General features: G+C 34.4%; 3 protein-coding genes across 3 annotated transcripts; 2 read left to right on the top strand and 1 right to left on the bottom strand.

Moving 5' to 3' along the window:
* The first annotated feature begins 2,114 nt into the window (after window positions 1-2,114).
* LOC133672373 (protein JINGUBANG-like) lies at window positions 2,115-3,351 on the top strand. Its single transcript, XM_062092770.1, has one exon. The coding sequence runs from the start codon at window positions 2,137-2,139 to the stop codon at window positions 3,235-3,237; it is 1,101 nt and encodes a 366-aa protein (XP_061948754.1). The 5' UTR covers window positions 2,115-2,136; the 3' UTR covers window positions 3,238-3,351.
* Window positions 3,352-7,224: 3,873 nt separating this feature from the next.
* On the top strand, window positions 7,225-13,382 carry LOC133672922 (extra-large guanine nucleotide-binding protein 1). The gene is made up of 8 exons (XM_062093498.1): window positions 7,225-8,900; window positions 9,008-9,145; window positions 9,237-9,341; window positions 9,439-9,624; window positions 10,662-10,842; window positions 11,436-11,677; window positions 11,963-12,126; window positions 12,377-13,382. Exons 1-8 carry the CDS (start codon window positions 7,740-7,742, stop codon window positions 12,966-12,968), a joined length of 2,769 nt encoding a protein of 922 aa, XP_061949482.1. The 5' UTR covers window positions 7,225-7,739; the 3' UTR covers window positions 12,969-13,382.
* A 336-nt stretch (window positions 13,383-13,718) lies between these two features.
* LOC133672925 (protein root UVB sensitive 4) lies at window positions 13,719-18,353 on the bottom strand. The gene is made up of 10 exons (XM_062093499.1): window positions 17,618-18,353; window positions 17,121-17,267; window positions 16,804-16,950; window positions 16,119-16,181; window positions 15,947-16,023; window positions 15,468-15,573; window positions 14,814-14,916; window positions 14,565-14,716; window positions 14,397-14,462; window positions 13,719-14,242 (listed from the first exon to the last, which is right to left on the bottom strand). The coding sequence occupies exons 1-10, from the start codon at window positions 18,086-18,088 to the stop codon at window positions 14,006-14,008; spliced, it is 1,569 nt and encodes a 522-aa protein (XP_061949483.1). The 5' UTR covers window positions 18,089-18,353; the 3' UTR covers window positions 13,719-14,005.
* Between the last annotated feature and the right edge of the window lie 1,480 nt (window positions 18,354-19,833).

Raw genomic sequence — 19,833 nt, 5'->3', positions numbered from 1 at the left:
TATAATTGAAAAGAAAAGATGATTTAAGAAAACTGATTGAAATTGGAAAGAATTCAAAATCCAAGGACTGTGATGAGAATAAGGAATGTTTGTCCGAAGTTTTATTTAAGTCCATTTAATTTAATTGAGTCCAATTAATTCATTTATTTCAATCCAATCAAGTCTAATTGAACTGATTCAATTCAATTTAGTCCTAAATTAATTCCAGACATTTAAACCAGAGATTGCAATCTGCCAAATTCATGAGCAATTAAACCAAAAATCCCAGCATTAAATCCATATTTTAATCTCCCCAATCCCATATTTTCAGCCCAAATCCTCAATTAAAGTCCCAAATTGATCTCTTCATACCAATTCCCATAATCTGGCATTAATTGACTTCCCAAACCCTTGCATTTCTCTCCTTCAAAGACCAACAGAGCCTCCCATTCATCAACACAAAGCGTTCGCCATACACTGCATATACCGGAAATTCCCCAGCCTCCATCTTCAACCTGCCACACGAACACCAACAACTCCTTCCACAACCCCTCTCAACAAAGCCAACAGCCTTCCTCCCGTAACCATCACCGCGCGCGCGCTCGCGCACACACACACACACAACCAGCCATCCCCGCCCAAAACCATTACCTTCCCTGTCAAAAACAAGCTCAATAGCCCTTTCTAATACATCAGTTCCCATCATATAATGATGGGATGAGACAATCGAGTTTAAAGGAGTAAAAGGAGAGGAGCTGGCGACTTTGTTTTGCCAATTTAATTCACTCTCTTGCAGGTCATAAATGGCGATATTCTCTATAACAAATGAAATAAATAATAATAATAATAAATAAATAAATAAATAAATATATATATATATATATATATATATATATATATATATATATATATAAAAACAACGAAAATAAATGGGCCAAAGACCAAATCCATTTAAGGCCCACTAAAATAATAGTTGGGTCCAAAGCCCAACTCGTATCATCAATGCAAGTTCAAATCCCAACTTTTATTATTTATATGGTCCAATGCTGTTCTCAACAACTTTGATATAATCTTTTTGAGGGGGTAAACATTATTTTTGACACTTTTTTTTTTTTTATAAGAGACTAATATTAAAATATAAAAAAAACAAGTCTCTTTTTCAGAAACCAAAGTCAACGTTTTTTGAATAACCAAAAATAAATAATATTAAATTGAATTAAACCAACGTTAATGTTTTTTGAATATTAAATTGAATTAAATGGGAGTCAGATTCCAACAAAATGGCTAAACCATGAACTATGATTTAGTCTTTTAGACCAGGTCAAAGGTTAGATATATATGCTTTGTACGTAGTTTACAAGATGAATCAACAACTTTTGTCTCTTTTTAGCTAGATCTTACAGGCACCCTTGTTTCAACACCACAAATTATCCCGAGCTCTCCGTTTTAGCACCCTGATGATAGATAACATGCAGTCCTAATTAAATTCATCATCCTTTTTTAAGTTCAACACACCCTGGTGGTCGTCCTTATAAGCTACCAGGACTGTGATTTGCATAACTAAGCATGGGCTACATGGCATTGGATTTATTTGGGTTTAATTAGTTTTACTATTACAGCCTTATGAGATTAGCCTTTGGATCTATTACAACAAAAATGATGTAAATCTGTTGGTAAGAACAAAGGGTCTACCACAAATTTTCCTATCATCAACAGTGAGGAATAAACTGATAATACTGTCCTCTACAGCGCCTTCTGTTTTCTCCTTGCTTTCGGTTTCCTCCATACCTGGTCATCCTCTCCATTCTTTACTTATTATATTGCTGTTCTTTCTTTACCTTGTGTAAAAATCAAAACATAAACTCTTCAATGTTAAAGAAAGGTTCGAAACGAGGGAGCTCATCAAGAGGAAGGCGCTTTTTTTATGAAGAGAATAGCTTGCTTAAATTTAACAGAATCAAGAAAACTAATCTTCCTGCTGATAATGATGATGACTTTTTCAATACAAGAAATAGCCAATATCAGGTTGTAACTCCCTCCCACTCGAGTTCGCCTTATAATATTGTCTCTCCGGTGGAGAAGTCTCCAAGGTCCTCTCAGAGCATCACCAACATTCCTTTTGAAGACAATGGTGATAATTTCTCTCCTAATGTGCTAATGGGGTCATTAGTACGAGAAGAGGGTCATATTTATTCATTGGCTGCATCCGGTGATCTTCTTTATACTGGTTCTGATTGCAAGAATATAAGGGTTTGGAAGAATCAGAAGGAGTTTCCAGGGTTTAAATCGAATAGTGGATTGGTTAAAGCAATTGTGATTTCTGGTGCAACGATATTTACAGGCCATCAAGATGGGAAAATACGGGTATGGAAGGTCTCATCCAAGGATCCAAGTATTCATAAACGTGTAGGGACCTTACCAACTATGAGGGATTACTTCAACAACTCGATGAAAACAAGTAATTATATTGAAGTTAAACGCCACAAGAATGCGGTATGGTACAAACATTGCGATGCAATTTCATGTCTTAGCTTGAGCGAAGATAAGACATTTCTTTATTCATCATCATGGGACAAGACTTTTAAAGTTTGGAGAATATCCAATTCTAGATGCCTTGAATCAGTCATTTCTCACGATGATGCTGTTAATTCAATCGTTGCCGGAAACGATGGCCTAGTCTTTACAGGATCAGCGGATGGAACTGTCAAGGTTTGGAGGAGAGAATTACAAGGGACAGGAACCAAACATTTCTTTTCACAAACGTTGTTGAAACAAGAATGTGCCGTTACGGCAGTGGCGGTTAATCCTAATGCCACAGTTGTCTATTGTGGCTCATCAGATGGGCTTGTTAACTTCTGGGAACGTGAAAAACATATGTCTCATGGTGGTGTTTTAAGAGGTCATAAATTGGCTATTCTATGCTTAGTTACAGCAGGGAGCCTCCTGTTTAGCGGCTCAGCTGATATGGGAATATGTGTGTGGAGGAGAATGGGAAATGATCACATATGTTTGTCATTGTTAGCAGGCCACAAAGGACCTGTCAAGTGCTTGGCTGCAGAGACGGATCACGAGTCCGCGCCGAACGAGAGGCGATGGATTTTGTACAGTGGCAGCCTTGATAAATCTGTAAAGATGTGGAGAGTATCTGAAAACGCACCACCAATGGCATGGAGAGGCTGTGCTAGTAGTGCTCCTACCTCCATGCCAAGTTCACTGCCAGCAGCTACAAGCTTCCCAGCTCAGACCAGGAATAATTAACGATATTCGCAATTAAAAAGAAGAAGAAGAATAAAAAAGAGAGGTTATGTATATGTGATTTGTTACCTTAAAAAATGAAACTGGAAATTTTCAATTCTTTCACCAATTCAGTTGTTTTTGCAGTCAGATCAAATAAAAATATTGACGAGTTCTTACAGATTGTTTTCCTTTATAATTAATTTCACAGCTTTCTTTTGCAATTTTTTTATTTTATTTTAATCAGTGACAAGATTACGCTTACCTTTGCTTTAAGTATAATATAAGAACTTAAACATTTTCTCACAACCACTAAAATCGTTTAGGAAAAGGAAAGAACATAGCAAAACATTGTCAATGAAAGCTACTGATGGAGACTTGGCCTCTGATTAATGAGTAGCTGTTCTTTCTTTCTTTCTTTCTTTCTTTTTCTCGAAAGTTGATGCATCAGAGGGATGCCTTTCAGAACCTGTGAGAAATGTGAACCAAAATAAATTAAATGCGTGAAGATTCCTTACACCGAAAGCATTGTATTTGATGATGAGCTTTGATAGAATCTTTTGTTTAATTTGTTCTTTAATTGAAGTGCAAGAAACTTCTATGCCTGAGCTCCATATGGAATTATATTTATTTTTTCTAGTTATTTAATTTGTGGTTTGGATTGAGGATAATCAGACGAGCGCCCAGCAGCCTAGATACTCAAAGATTGAATTTCATGCAGAATTGAATGGTTAATTATGCTTTAATTTTAATATTAATAAACCAAAACAATATAAAAACATAAAAAAATATTAATTTATAGAAAAAAATCAAAATTCCACGATAAGAATCAATCACAATGATTTTTTTTCCTTGTTTTTAATAATTAAAAGAATTACAATAATTTTAAAGCATGTTTAGAAATATAGTTGCGGTCGTTTTTTAAAGTTTTTTTACTTGAAAATATATCAAAATAATTTTTTTATTTTTTTAAAATCATTTAACATCAATACATAAAATAATCTGAAAATACTAAAAAAAATATTAATTTAAAATAAAAAAATTTAATTTTCTTTGAAAATATTTTTAGAAATCAAAGTGCATGTCAAAATAATCAGGAGTCCTTTTTTAGACCAAGTCAAAAATATGCTGCTTCATTTATTTATTTGTATGGTCCATATTTATTGGCAGACAAAGTTCTCAGCTAAGGTCACAATGATGTGAAATTTTGCTTTTTTTTAAAATGAAGATTTTGGCATTATTAAGCAACTTTTAAAGGAATGTACAAACAGTATCCTATGGGTTTTAATTGTTCTTCAGAATTATATATCAATATGCTGAGCTTAATTCTACTTAATACTCGTACTTATAAACTATAATAACTATAAGAGTAAGGAGTTAACTTAACCAAAGGATATAAACGAGCTCCATTTTAATTAAATTATACGAATTGAATATGTGAATTTTTTTTTAATTAATATGGGTATTCGGGTCAGCTTGTGTGTACCTCAATTAATTCAACGAGTCCTAAAAATATTCAATAACTTTAAAAATTAATGATCTCTACAAAATAAATTTAAAGTTTAATTAATTAAGCTATACTAAATCCGTGAAAAAAGTTTAACTTAGATTTATAAAACCTGACAATGAAAAAATCCTTTTTTATTATATACCTAAACAATATTGTATTGAGTTTTTCTATTGCAAAAAAACAATGTTATTTGATTTTTTTTTTAAATTAAGGATGGAGCTTTAACTCCCTGTGACTCCAACCTTGGATTGAATCCATTCTCAAGTCAATTCTTATAATTATACTATTTATTTTGATTTTATTATTTTGATTTCACTAATAATATTAAAAACATATAAGTTTTATTAAAAAATAACTCATTAATTTTTTATTCATGTTTGTATTGTTGATTTAAATTCATGTCACATATAAAAGAACAATTATAATTCATCAACTCACATAACTATCTTTTCTTCCATAAAATGTGACGCGTTTAGATATGTGGTGGTTATTTGTTCTCTCTCTCTCTCTCCTAGCATCTAGAATGTATCATTGTTCTCTTTATTGTTTAATTTTTAATTTCAGTTTTTATTTTTTTTATAATTTTTTTAATTTAGTCTTTTAAATATAATTTCTCATATGTTTTGTTTTTTTATTTCAATTCTCATTCTTTTAATTTTTTATTTCATTCTTATTCATTTTATAGTTTCAATTCTCATCGTTTTAATTTCTTTTTTCATTCTTTATTATTTTATAGATTTTTTTTTAAAATTTAGTCATTCAATTCTAATTTGTGTATATGATGTTTTTCGATTCGATCCTTCTACTTTTGATTTCTTATTTTTTCCCTTGGCTTTTTCATCAAAGTTTTTATAGTTTTTATTTTATTTTTCAAATAAAATTTATGAATTTTTTTCAATATTAATAATATTTTTTTCAGTTTGATCCCTTTTCTTTTGATTTTTTTCTTTGTCCTTTTGTCAAAGTATTTATGATTTTTAATTTTATCATTCAAATCAAGTTTATATTTTTTGTTATTTCGAAGCCGTTTGGGAACGCGGTGCAAACCGCGTTCCTAAAAAAATCATTTTTTTTGCTAAAATTTAATATGGTTTGTATGTTTTGGATCGTTTTGATGTGCTGATATCAAAAATAATTTTTAAAAAATAAAAAACATCATTGGCATGCATTTCAGCACGAAAAGTTATTTGAAAAGTAACTACTACCACACTGCCAAACATACTCTTCAACAACAATAATAGTTATAGCTTTTAATTTTATCATTTAAATCAAATTTATGAATTTATTTCAATATTAATAATATTTATTTTAGTTTGGTCTTTTTTTAATTTTTTATTTGTTTCTTTTGCTCTTTTGTCAAAGTTTTTATGGTTTTTAATTTTATCATTCAAATCAAGTTTATAATTTTTATTATTTTAACTATAACAACAACAATAATAATTATAGCTTTTAATTTTATCATTCAAATCAAATTTATAATTTTTTTAATAGTAATAATATTTTTTTTAGTTTGATCTTTTTCTTTTTGATTTTTTTATTTGTTTCCTTTGTCCTTTTATCAGAGTTTTTATAATTTTTAATTTTATCCCTCAAAATAAGTTTATGATATTTGTTATTCCAATAATAATAATAATAATAATAATAATAATAATAATAATGGTGATGGTAATTGTAGTGGTTGTAATAATAATAATATTAATAGTAATAATTAATTTTTTTATATTTTTTGATAATTTTAATGTGTTGATATTAAAAATAATTATTTTAAAATAAAAATATTAAAAAAAAACCATCATCACATTTTAAAATACAGGTGCATGAAATAGAAAATTTAAATATTAATTTAACAATGAACGAGGATATAAGAAAAAGAAAAAGAAAAGAGCTTAAGGAATCGGTTCAAACTCAGGTTATTTGGATACATATTTTTTAAATTTTATTTAAATTAAAACTTCATGTGTATTAATGAAGAACATAAGAATAAATAAAGAAAAAAATAAAATATCTAGGAATAAATATTTGGGTCAGAAAGATCCCAAAGCAGGCGGCTCAGAGAAAGAGTTGGAGAAAAAGGGTGCGGAAACCCCGTGCGATTCAACTTGGTCGCCAACCTACCCACCCTGCTAGTCTACCCTCTACGAAAAGTAAAAAAAAAAACACATTCCCAAGCAGGAAACTGAAAAAAACAGTAGCAGTAGCAATCACATACCCACCACAGCACATTATTCTCTCTTCTGGGACCTCTTTTATTGCGGTGGTGTGTGAAAATGTTTCTAAAAAATTGATTTTTTTTTTTGGTTTTGTAGATCATTTAATATACTTGAAAAATATTTTTACCACCATTGCCGCAATGCAAACCAGCTCTTCAAGCGTTGGTGGTGGTGGTCCCATCCATGGCCCTACCAAACCCTACATTTATCCCCCGATTCCACCACCACGATGTAAAAGACAAAAGTTTGTGTCCCCCACCACCACCACCCTCACCTCTCTTCCAATAACACAAGAAACCAGATGCCCCCCTTGCCCTTGCTAATGCTAATAATAACACCTCCACACCTTGTTATAGCCTTTCCTTCATACATGCACATGGCAGCTCCATGTGCCTGATAATAATAATGAATGAGCTTACAGTGGTCATTAAACCAAAGCATCTTCTTCTCTTCATCTCTTTGAGTTCTTATTGCCCTGTCTTTGCCTGGTTTTCTTCCTTTTCCACTTCTCCCAAAAACCTGTCCTCTTCTCCTAGCCTCCAATCTTGAAACCCAAATTTCCCTTTCCGTCATCTCTTCAATTTCCCTCTTCTCACAAGCAAACTCATTATTCACCCACTTTCCCTTTTCCCTCGTCTTTTTTTTCATCTTTTCCTTCCAAATCAACTCAATAGCCCACACTTTTTCCTTACCACTCACTTTATTCCTCAAAACCCAACAACCCAAACTAAAACAAAAACCAAGAACATGTTTCCTCTTCTTGTTTTTGAAGTTAGGGTTTCAATTTGATCTACAAATTTACGAAAATGCCACCAGACACTGAAGATGGAATTCAATACTCATTCGCTCTTGAATACACCGGTCCTCCGGTGGGTTACGATATCCCACGCGCCGTCCCAATCAACGTCAGCAAAATCCCTGTCGCCGCGGTAGTTTCTCACATTAATTTCCCACGGAAGATCACCTTACCTGTAGTAAAGCCCCTGCTACCCTCATCTGATACCAGTAAAAACCCAAATTCTGTTATTACCGGTAAAATCCCAGGTAAGGATTGTGGATCTGAAGAGGGAGTTATAACTGTTTCGCCAACTTCAGTTATAGAGAGAGCTGCTGATTGTAATTTGCAAGAGAGTGTTTTTTCTGGTGAGTTAAGTAGTTCAGGTTTGTTAAATGATGGTGCTAGGAGTTCAAGTACCATAGAGTTTTCTGATAGTTTTGATGATAAATCTCGTGATGAAAGTTTGTTAAAATTGAGGGTTTCTAATGAATTGTCATCGATTCGAGATTGGGAGTCAAATGAGTCTGTATTAAGCAGTGTTGATGTTGATGATGAGTACCCATCTTCGCGTGTTTCTAGCGTTAAGGTTTCTAATAATGAGGTGAATGGCGAGGGTAGAAAAGCCCCAGTTGTTACTTTTCGCGATATTGAATCGGATGATGGTGTTGGTGGTGATGATACTAGTGATATTGATGATGGGTTTGAAGGGAATGAAGATATTTTGGAGGAGGAGGATAGGGTTATTCGGGTTAAACGAGAGGCAAGAAGTAAAGGGAAGAAAGGGAGTTGTTATAGGTGTTTTAAGGGGAATAGGTTCACGGAGAAGGAAGTTTGTCTTGTTTGTGATGCGAAATATTGTAGTAATTGTGTGCTTAGAGCGATGGGATCGATGCCAGAAGGGAGGAAGTGTGTTACCTGTATTGGGTTTCCGATTGATGAACCGAAGCGTGGGAGTTTAGGGAAGTGTTCGAGGATGCTCAAGAGGTTGTTGAATGATTTGGAGGTTAGACAGGTAATGAAGGCGGAGAAGTTGTGCGAAGCTAACCAGTTGCCTCCAGAGTATGTTTATGTGAATGGAGAACCTCTTTGTCATGAGGAGTTGGTTATTTTGCAGACCTGTTTGAACCCGCCTAAGAAGATGAAACCTGGAAACTATTGGTATGATAAAGTGTCTGGTCTCTGGGGAAAGGTGAATATAGTGTAATACTTTCAGTGATTATGTTCTTGTAATAATATGATATGGCTTGTTTCTTTGTTTTGGACTTTGATGGTTATTTCAAAATTTTAATTTAACAGGAAGGGCAGAAGCCTTCCCAGGTTATAAGTCCTCATTTGAATGTTGGGGGTCCAATTAAGGCAAATGCAAGCAGTGGAAACACGCAGGTTTTCATTAATGGCCGGGAGATCACAAAAGTAGAGCTTAGGATGTTGCAGGTTGAGTCTTTACACATGCTCTTTTCTTTGTTTGTTTTGAATGATTTAATGTGAAGGGTTTAGTATTAAGACCATTTTGTTGAAATTGCAGCTGGCAGGAGTTCAATGTGCTGGCAACCCTCATTTTTGGGTGAACGAGGATGGATCATACCAAGAAGAAGGACAGAAGAACACTAAAGGTTACATTTGGGGCAAGGTATGCTCTCCATGGAAACCTCATCCCTGCCTGAATTTTCTGTTTCTGCATTTATATATGCACATGGGAATTTATTTGTTTCTGTGTTACTTAACAGGCGGGAATGAAGCTTGTTTGTGCATTCTTATCACTGCCTGTTCCTTCTAAACCTTCAAATTCTTGTGGAGAACAAGTTAATAGTCTGATTAGCAGAAGCGTCCCAGACTACCTTGAGCAGAGAACACTTCTGAAGCTGCTTTTAGTTGGATACAGTGGATCTGGAACAAGTACTATCTTTAAGCAGGTAGTTTCTCAATTGGGGAATTTCACCTCTAAATTTGTTTATGTTAAGGATTACCAGTCTTTGCTTAGTGTGTGATATGGTCATTGTCTTGTTTTCCAATTACGGATGTTAATGAGGTTTTGCTGTCATTACTTTGTGTTGTATGGTTATGGTCTCCTTTTCTATCTAAGAACATCCAAGTGATGTTTCAAAAGGTACATAGATGTTATTATGCTAATGCATTTATTTGATTATTAAATTTAGTTGGAGAACCTTGGATGGTAAAGTAGGAACCATCAACAGTGTTCAAGCTATTTGCTATTCTCAAGCAACTGTGAAATCAAACATTCCCTCTGTTCCAAATTAAATTTCCATATTTGATTCGCTCAAAATTTTAACTTTTAGTAAAAGTGGGTCCCAATTATATTTCTTTATGCCGTTATCATTGAAAAGTAGTGGAAAGCATATTCCATAATGAGACAATGCTATTTAATAAAGGATAAAGTGGGAAAATTGAGTGTAAAATATGTTTATTTTAAGAAAGCATTAGTTTTCCAATCTAACCCTAGACACTATGCTTAAAGCAGTTTAAATGGTAAGCCAAAGTTCAACTTTGAAACATAGTCAAACCATCAACAAATGCTTTGAAGCCAAAGTTCAACTTTGAAATATAGTCAAAACCATCAACAAAAGCAATTTACTTGGATTAAAAATGAGTTAAAAATAGGTGTAACACTACTAGAACAATGAAAAGGCCCACTCATTTAGGTGGCTTGTGGGTTTTGTGCCATTACAATGTTTGTCATTGCTTGTATCGGACTGGTTAAAACATCTGACTACTCTTGGAGGGAGTGCTTGTATGTGAACCTTGTTCTGCAAGCTTTTTACTTTTAGTATGCATTGATCTGTGTACCTGTATGCTTGTACTCAGTTTCTTTAATGTGGCCCTTGAAATTATCGGGGCCATGCCTTATCCTGCAAAGCATGGCTATAAAAGCAATGCTAGACAATGCTGTCCAAAATTAGCATGCTTAATTTTAATTCAATGTTTTTTTCAGGCAAAGATTCTTTATAAACCTGTCCCTTTTACTGAAGATGAGCGTGAAAACATTAAACTGACAATCCAGAGTAACGTGTACGGTTATCTTGGTATACTTCTTGAGGGCCGTGACCGTTTCGAAGAGGAAAGTTTAGCTGCAATGAAGAAAGTGCGATCTACTGATGAAACAGAAGCTATTGGTATGTTGAGTCTCTCTATTCTCTTTATCTTCTCAACTCTCTTTTTTTCTTTGTTCTTGGTATTGTTTTTGAAGAATGACCCTCGTGTTTATTACTAACCCATGTGTGTGGACATGCATAAAGAGGAACAAAAAAGAAATGCCCATGGATGCATGTAACATGTATAGATGAACACCATTAGAACTAAAAGTGTATAGAAATCCTTACCCCAAGTTCTTTCTGAGAATTTTGCTATGAACTTAGCTTTGGGAAGAACAAGGGTTGTGGCTTCACATTTGTAATTTCCAACACTCTCTTTTGTTGTACGGGAATACACCAGATTCTAACTTACTCTTGCGTCCAAGTAGTGTATCGGAGATAAGGAAACAGATTTTAGGTTGGAACTGGGATGGGCCAAAGAATGTTCCATCTTCAAGATGTGATTAGATAAGTGCTTTGTAGTATTGATGAATAACATGCTGTTTCAGAACGTGTTGAATCCACTCACAATGTAGAAGTAGGTGTGTGACAGCTGATTGATTTACATTTACTTTAAAATTCTTCGTGGGCTTATATTCTGTAAGTGCCTGAAAGAAAATGTTTTGTGCTAACAGGCAGTACCAGTAACACCAAAAACCAAACTATCTATTCAATTGGTCCAAGGCTGAAAGCATTCTCAGACTGGCTTCTGAAGACCATGGTTTCAGGTAATTTGGAAGCCATTTTTCCTGCTGCTACTCGTGAATATGCACCATTAGTTGAAGAGTTGTGGAAGGATGCAGCCGTTCAGGCCACTTACAAGCGGAGAAATGAACTGGAAATGCTACCTAGTGTGTCAAGCTATTTCTTGGAGCGGGTAAGATCTTTTGTCAGGCTCATTTGCTCGGTCAAAATTTGTTAAATTATATAAGGGTTATATACATGATTTTCTCCAATGACAATACCTGATTTATGGTTGCAGTGGAATTCCTTCTTTCCTCAGCTTGCATAGGCTGAGCAATAGTAATGTTTAAGCTTACCACTGGGTTGATTAGGGGTTAGAGACCATTTTGTTTCATCTTATTGTGCTCTTGCCAAACATATTAGATGATAATTGTAACTGCAGTTTCTTTGTTATTGTTACTAAAATTATTCTCCACAGGCTGTTGATATATTGAGAACAGACTATGAGCCCTCAGATTTGGATATCCTATATGCTGAGGGTGTTACCTCATCAAATGGGCTTGCTTGTTTGGACTTCTCATATCCCCAGTCAGCATCTGATGATAAATACGACACTGAAGACCTGCATGATGCTTTACTTAGGTAGGAGCCATGGTTTATTATAGATATGCCTTAAATTTTAGATGGTTTAAATTTCAGATGGTTTAAGCTCTGGCCTTTGTTATGAACAGCTTGTAAGCAATCACTGCTGCTTCTGTGCTATTTGCTCAATCTCTGGCATGGCTCGTCTAATTCTTCTATCTCATCACTCAGGAACATTATTAAATATGTAGTCATTTGAAGTGGTATCTTTTTATTGTTGACAGTTTTTCCACTTCTCTTTGGTCACCAGGTATCAACTAATTAGTGTACATGCACGGGGGCTTGGAGAGAACTGCAAGTGGCTAGAGATGTTCGATGATGTTGGGATGGTCATTTTTTGTGTTGCCATGACTGACTATGATCAGTTCACAGTTGATGGGAATGGCACGTCTACTAACAATATGATGATGAGCAGGAAATTCTTTGAGAGCATCGTTACACATCCAACATTTGAGCAGATGGATTTCCTTTTGATACTAAACAAATTTGATCTGTTTGAGGAGAAGATTGAGCGAGTACCATTGACTCAGTGCGACTGGTTTGATGATTTTCATCCAGTGATCAGTCGCCATCGCTCCAACAGCAACAGCAACAGCATTAATACTAGCCCCTCACTTGGTCAGCTGGGTGCACACTACATGGCAGTCAAGTTCAAGAGGCTCTACTCTTCACTCACTGGAAGGAAGTTGTATGCTTCTGTGGTCAAGGGACTTGAACCTGATAGTGTTGATGCAGCTCTTAAATATGCGAAGGAGATTTTGAAGTGGGATGAAGAAAAGCCCAACTTCAGTCTCAGTGAGTATTCAATGTATAGCACTGAAGCAAGCTCCTATTCCCCCTGATCAGTAAAGCAAGAAACACTTGTACATGGATCTTGGCTCTAAACAGCAGTTCTCATTGCCACTGTACATATAAGGGCACAGAAATTAACGAGAAGTTTTACTTGCGTGAGCTATTGCAGCTGTAAGATTGTTAAGCCAGCCTTTAGGTTTATCTCGATTTTCTGCAGCAAAAAATTTATTTCCGAGATTATCAGCACAGAAATTAGGATGAAACACATGTTTTCCTCGTCACACTGAAGGAATCGCTTGATGTTGGTTTTCTACCTTGCGTGTAGTTATTTCCACACCTGAACAGAATCGAATATTCATTTGTAATATAAGATGATATTACAAGATCTTTCGGATGCCGTCTTTCTACGCGCACCAATTTTCGTTGTCTCTATTTGTGAAATAAAGTCTTTTGATAAGGATGAACGCAGGCATGTGTGATGGTTTGCATTTGCATATACTTGTTCAATGAGAGTAAAGATAAATAGTTAAATACAAGGAAAAGAGAGAGCAAGAGAAACTGAAAATAATTATTTTCACGCTTATATGAAAATTATAAATTCATTCTCTCTCTGCCGTTGTCTCTCTCTCCATTTAACTGGCGGAGGCAGGTGGATTTGTAGCAGCCTTGTCACATGAGCCCTCAGACGTCATACTGCACGTACCAGATTTGAGGGGTAAAAAATCATACATATCCAGTTGATCTTCCTGACAGTGACAGGCTTATAAGATTTACATTTAATAAGTTGCTGGATAATCAGATAGAATCAAAATCGGGTATATTAAATTTATATTGCAGATTCAATACTCAAAAGAATATTGAAGGCTACCAAAAGCCCCAGGCACCCTACCCTACTGTATAGAATCATCCACCTGTTTGTGTGCGTGCATGTTTGGATACATAGATATTCGATACCCCTGAGAAGCAACTCAGAGAGACAACAGAAACAACTTGTCCCCCTTTTCAAACAATTTTATCCCCAAAACTCTTTGATGATGTATCAGAGAGCCACCCACAATATTACAGGAGTACACCCAATCTTCCACGTTCAATCATCTACAAAACTGTATCTAGCCTGCTCTTCTGTGCTGAGTAATATGTGTTTTAGAGCCCAACCCAGAGATCCCATTTGATCATTCAAAGTGGACAAATCCCTTTTTGCAGATTGCTTGCTATCATCGATCAATTTAAACCACTCCTTGAAAACCAAGTCCGAGACATCTTTATCCTCCACAGCCGTCTCCCACATGCTGCTGAAAAGCAGGGCCTTCCGAATGTAGCATGCCTATAATAACAAATGTAAAAGGCATTTTACATCATTAATGTGAAAAAAGTAGGAACACTGCCAGATTCTCCTATCAACATGCATACCGTAATGATGTGATGAAAATTATAATGCATGCATCATACGTAATGGTTATTTTACAAGTTCCTTTTACCTGCAACAAACCCATAATAACATCTGCAGTACCAGAACCCTCCCGTAGGCAAAGTAGGATACCTCGCTAGAAATTCATCAGAGAAAAGAACGAGTGAGACAAGCATTTTACGAGGAGTGGCTGTATAATTATATGAAAATGCAAGGAAAAAGATTCTGATGGCTATACTGGCTTAATTCTTGTCCATTCTCTGCAAGAGCTCTCCATGCATACAAAATAATAATCCTCGCTAGTTAAAGACTGCATTGCCATCATTGACAACTTCGGTATCTCACTGTTGGTATTTAAGCACCCTATTCTAATGGGCCACAATTCGTTGTCTGTTAAAGAAACCAATAATTAGCTCAAGTTGCATCATTCATAACACCTAATATCAAAGCACCAAAAAACACTAAAACCTGAGATGAAAAGACCCACTTTTGGTCCATAGAAAATCAATTCCCTCCTCTTCACTCACTTCTGCAGGTGAAGGAACATGCCTGAAATCAATCCATGAATTTAGAATGATTTCAAGCCTATCCTGAAAAGAGAAAGGAAAAGTTGAGAGGTTGAACAGTGAGCTTCATACTTTGAGGAAATACCTCTATCTATAAAATGAGGACAAACAGTACTAGAGCATATATGCTGTAGAGATCATATTCATTTTTACAAAAGCAAATTTGATCCATGGATGTGCTGGGACTTCAGCTGGTTTGAAATAAGTGATGGGTTAATATTAAAGTTCAATCAAGATACTTTCAACATAATTGCAAAAGTACATAAAACAGAACAAATTTCTAATAGTTAAGAAACAAGGAGAGCACAATCTTATTATATTGTCTGGGTACAGATAACAAAACAGCCACGAGACATCTAAAATGTGATATCTCTGGAATTTGAATACGGGCTTTGTTTCATTCAGGAGTGGTTCAATAAACAGAATCAATAATAAACCAGCATGCACATAGCAACAGAAAGAGTTTTTTGCATGAGAAAAGAAAACTGAAAATCTCAAAATCTGCTACTGAGCATATCTTGTTCTTCAACGGTCTCAAATGTAAAAGTAGATAGATTATGCTAGCCCATACAAACCTTAGTTAATGTTTGTAGATGGACATGCTGGAGTCCTTGATATATTCCAAAAAGGTCAATAGCTGAGAAAATGGGGTAAACAAAGAAAGGTAAACCTGCAAGCAATCTTGCATATTGACAACAAGTCAGAAATATACAATGGCATAAATCAACACAATGAATTCAGTTAGCACATTAAGGATAGGTCCAAATGGTAGAAAACATTATTTCTTCAGAAGGGAAGGTTTAAGTGTTATTCGATTAAGATCAATTTAAAATAACTTTTCAGCATCAGAATATGATGAGAACCAGAGGTACATGTAACTTTGAAACAGGAACATATGTATAAAGTGGGGAGTAAAAACATGTATAAGCATCAGACATGTCTCAGCTGATTGAATATCACTAAAATACAAAAAGTTTATTACTGGGAGGAAACTATATTTTTATTGATAAACCTACAAAAACAGAAGGACATTGTAGGGAAAGAAAGAGAAAACCTTTGGTTGTTTTTGAACAACATATTCAGAAGTGCAGCAAGCATGAGACCAAGGTTATCAAAGCAAACCGTTTGTATCTGAAACCCACACCACAGGTCAGGATATGTTCACAAGTAAAAAGAATAAAATTCTGTATGAAAGACATAGCAGTCATGCAAGGAAAAATTATAACCTGTGCTTTGGCAGAAACTTCACCAATATTATCTGCTATTGCAAAGCTTCTATGAACAGCAGACTGCGTATTAGAGAGACCCATTACAACAAAAAACCATAACATCTAGAAGTGCTTTGTAAAACTGCAGTCCCTAAGAATAACGATGAAGTGGGTGTAGCATGCTTCCATTTACCACATATGAGGGCAATGTTGGTGGGGGCTCACAACTTATTTTGAGCCACTAAATTTACTTATATTAGAATCGTGTTGCTTATGTGCTTCAGTGTTTGAGTATGAATGCCACCTAGAACTGGCACTGCAATGACTGCAGACCATGTTCTATGATGAAGCTAATGTTTAGCAAGCAACAGCAAAAGGTACATAGACAGAAAAGAACAATCAAAAAGGAAAAAATAAATCAACAGACTGTTGGAGGGGAAATTGTTAAACAATAAACTTGAAAACACCGCACAAAGTAGTGAAAGAAAGATACTATTATACGCATATATTATTCATGGGTGCTTCTTTGTCCTCAACAAACAAAATTTAACTAACATTATATTCTCCAAAAAAAAAAAAGAAGAACTAATTTACATCAGCATATCATGAATGCTGATGCTGAAACCATTCTTCAGACTAGAATTGAAAACTAGGACAGTTCATGTAATAGAAAGGAGAATAACAGTTAAGGGCAAATCCTTACACCAGTTGCCAGGTAGCATGCAAGGCTTATTTGTTTGGCAATGTTGGCTAGAGTTGCGAGAAGCAAGAAATACTGAGGAAATGTGGGAGTCAGCAGCTCAACTCCAATGCTCAAACTGAACAGAACCGATGTCGTGAACCTAACTCTCTGCAAAAGAAAAAACACCATAACAGAACACATTAAGTATAGTGAAGGCTCTAACAACACCAAAATACAGTGCTTGTAACTGCAAGACTTTTAAACATCGCCATAAGCAAACAAGTGAAAAAAGCTTCAAACCTATAAATCAGAACTTCTAATGGAGGCAGAAATTATACCTTCAAATTAGTATCAAATGCAGATGCTAAGCTAGCAGTGTAAATACATCTACTTAGCCGTCCAAGTCCATCCTTCAACACCCAGTTAAGAGCTGCTGCCGATGGGAGTGAACGAGAATACCCAATGCCTATAGCTCGAAACATTGCCTAATATAAAAAATCCCATTCTCACAAAATAAGCATTCAAGTAAGCCAGAATTTCCTTTCAAAAGAAAAAAAATCCCATTTCTTTCTGATCATCTCTGCTTGTTTATCCAGTTTTTAAGTCTTATCAGTTAATATTCCTTATCAGTCTCCAAAATTTTCTTCAGCAACTTTAATGGGTTCAATTTAAAATCACCAAACAATTAAAGCAACAACCTTCACATTTAAAACCATAACCATAAACTATCCACGCTCAATTCAAGCTTATACTACCTAGAAAAACAGCAACCACCCTCAAAACTTCAAAACCAAACGAGCCAAAAAAAATAAAATCTCTTAGGCATAATACATACCTGAGTTGCAAGAACTTGCAAAGCAGAGCTAAAAACTCTATGCAAAAACTTCCACTTAACATACCCCATATAATTCTCAGGTACTTGTTTAGGTATAAAAAAATCCTTAATACCAAAACCTGAAACCCGAACCAATTTACGAAACGCATCTTCAAAATCCAAAGAAAAGGACCCTGCACCCCCATCAAGACTGACTAACTTCAAGCTATTCCCTTCATATATATACCTCGAAACCCGACCCGACTGCCTAATGACAACCGGCAACCTCAGCACTGAATTGGGTTCAGACCCGGGTGGACCCGGAACCTTGTCAAGGCCTTCTTCAGGTTCATAATTAATGGAAGTTCTCAGGGAATTGGTTAAAGGTAGGATTTTTGGAGAGGTTTTGAATTTTCTTGAAATGGGTTTTTGAGATTTCCATTGAAAGTCGAGTTGATGATAATTTATGGCTGCGTTTAACGTGGATTGCATTAAAAAGAAAAAAAATTGAACTTTTGTTTTATGGTTACAAAAAAGATTGGAACTTTAGTAGAAACAGAGATGAACTGAGAATTCTGCTATTATTTTCCCGTCATATTTTAAAAAAATTGGTTACTTGTTGGGTTTTTGATACGGGGAGGGAGGGATGGGAGGCAGCAACAATGGAGGGAGGGAGGGTTTTAGGACAGTGAGAAGAGATGAAAGAGGTTTAGGTGCTGTGCGGCTGCTAAAAAAGAGGACTTTACTTTTCCGTCTCCTCCTGGCCTTTTCTTTTCTGTTGTACACGATGTCGTTTTCGGTTTACAAGTACTACATGCTTCATGATTCTGTGAACGTAGAATAGAATGCTGGAGCGAGTTTATTTATTGTAACAGCTCTATTTTTTAGAATAAAATAATTTTGTATTCATTGAATTATATACTATGGTAGGTTATTCTGTGTTGTGAGATAAAATAATATTTAATAACTAGTTACTGTGTTATACTTATATATGTTTAAAATAATTAAATGATATTTGATTAAATTTTATTGTTGTGTTTTTATATAAAAAATGATAAATATGAACGGCCGCATATTAAAAATATTTTATTTATATTAAATTACTTATAACACTTACAACTTACATGGCATGTGTTTATCATTTTTTACGGGAGTAATTCTTAAATTCAAAAAACTAAATATGATGGTAATATATATATATATATATATATATATATATATATATATATATATATATATATATATATATATATCATTTCAATAAAAGCAATGTGGGCAGGTGCGGATCAAGAACAAAAATTTGGGGGGAGGGGGGGATTAAAAAAATTATTTTAAAAAGGTTAAAATTTCAATTACTTTCACTAAAATTATAAATATTTATAAGGAAAGGGTTGAGAAAAACATTTTCTTGAAGGGGCCAGGGCCCTTGCCATCCCCCTATCTCCGACACTGAATGTGTGTATGTACGTGTGTGTATATATAAAATAGAATTTTATAAAACAATAATATTTTTATATATTATTAAAAAATTAACAAATAAAAATAGAAATACTGATGGCTAAAGTTTCATCCGGTAATTGCGGTCAAATTTATTAATGAAATAGTTCTTCGTCATGTTCCTTTGCATACACCAACAAAAAGTTTCCATCAGTGTATACCAATGAAATTATAGTTGGATTTTTTTAAAAAGACAAATAGATACCATGACATGTTATTTTTACATATGATATTACCGATGAAATAATTTGTCGGTAATATCCGTCCATAAATCTGTCGGTAATATTTAAATTATAACCTGATGAGTGACTTCCTCTTCCCTCCTTCATTTCTTAATGTTCCTCTATTTTTCAAAAAAAAAAAAAACAACAAACCTCCTATTTTATCATAAATCAAACTCCTATTACCATAAATTAGACCACCCTTAAACTCGGTTTGTCAGCATCATTCTTCTAATTTAATTTTTTTAAGGATTTTCTACATCAATTATGCAAAACTACTCATTTTTTGTTTGAACTCAATTTTTAAATGTTAATTTTTATTGCATTTTTTTTATAACATGTAGTTTGTTTATATTTTTACTTATTTTATAGTTTTTTTCCATAGAAATTTATTGTATGAATGTATGATTTGTTAATGTTAGAGTTTGTTTGAGATTTTAAAATATTGTATTTGCTTGTAATTTGATGAAATGATTTTGATTTTGTGACTTAGGTGTTTTGTAATAAAATAAATAATGA

The sequence above is a fragment of the Populus nigra genome, chromosome 14, assembly GCF_951802175.1.
Source record: "Populus nigra chromosome 14, ddPopNigr1.1, whole genome shotgun sequence".
NCBI classification, from domain to species: Eukaryota; Viridiplantae; Streptophyta; class Magnoliopsida; order Malpighiales; family Salicaceae; genus Populus; species Populus nigra.
The sequence above is the reverse complement of the archived record's forward strand: the minus strand, read 5'-3'. Positions and strand labels throughout refer to the sequence as shown.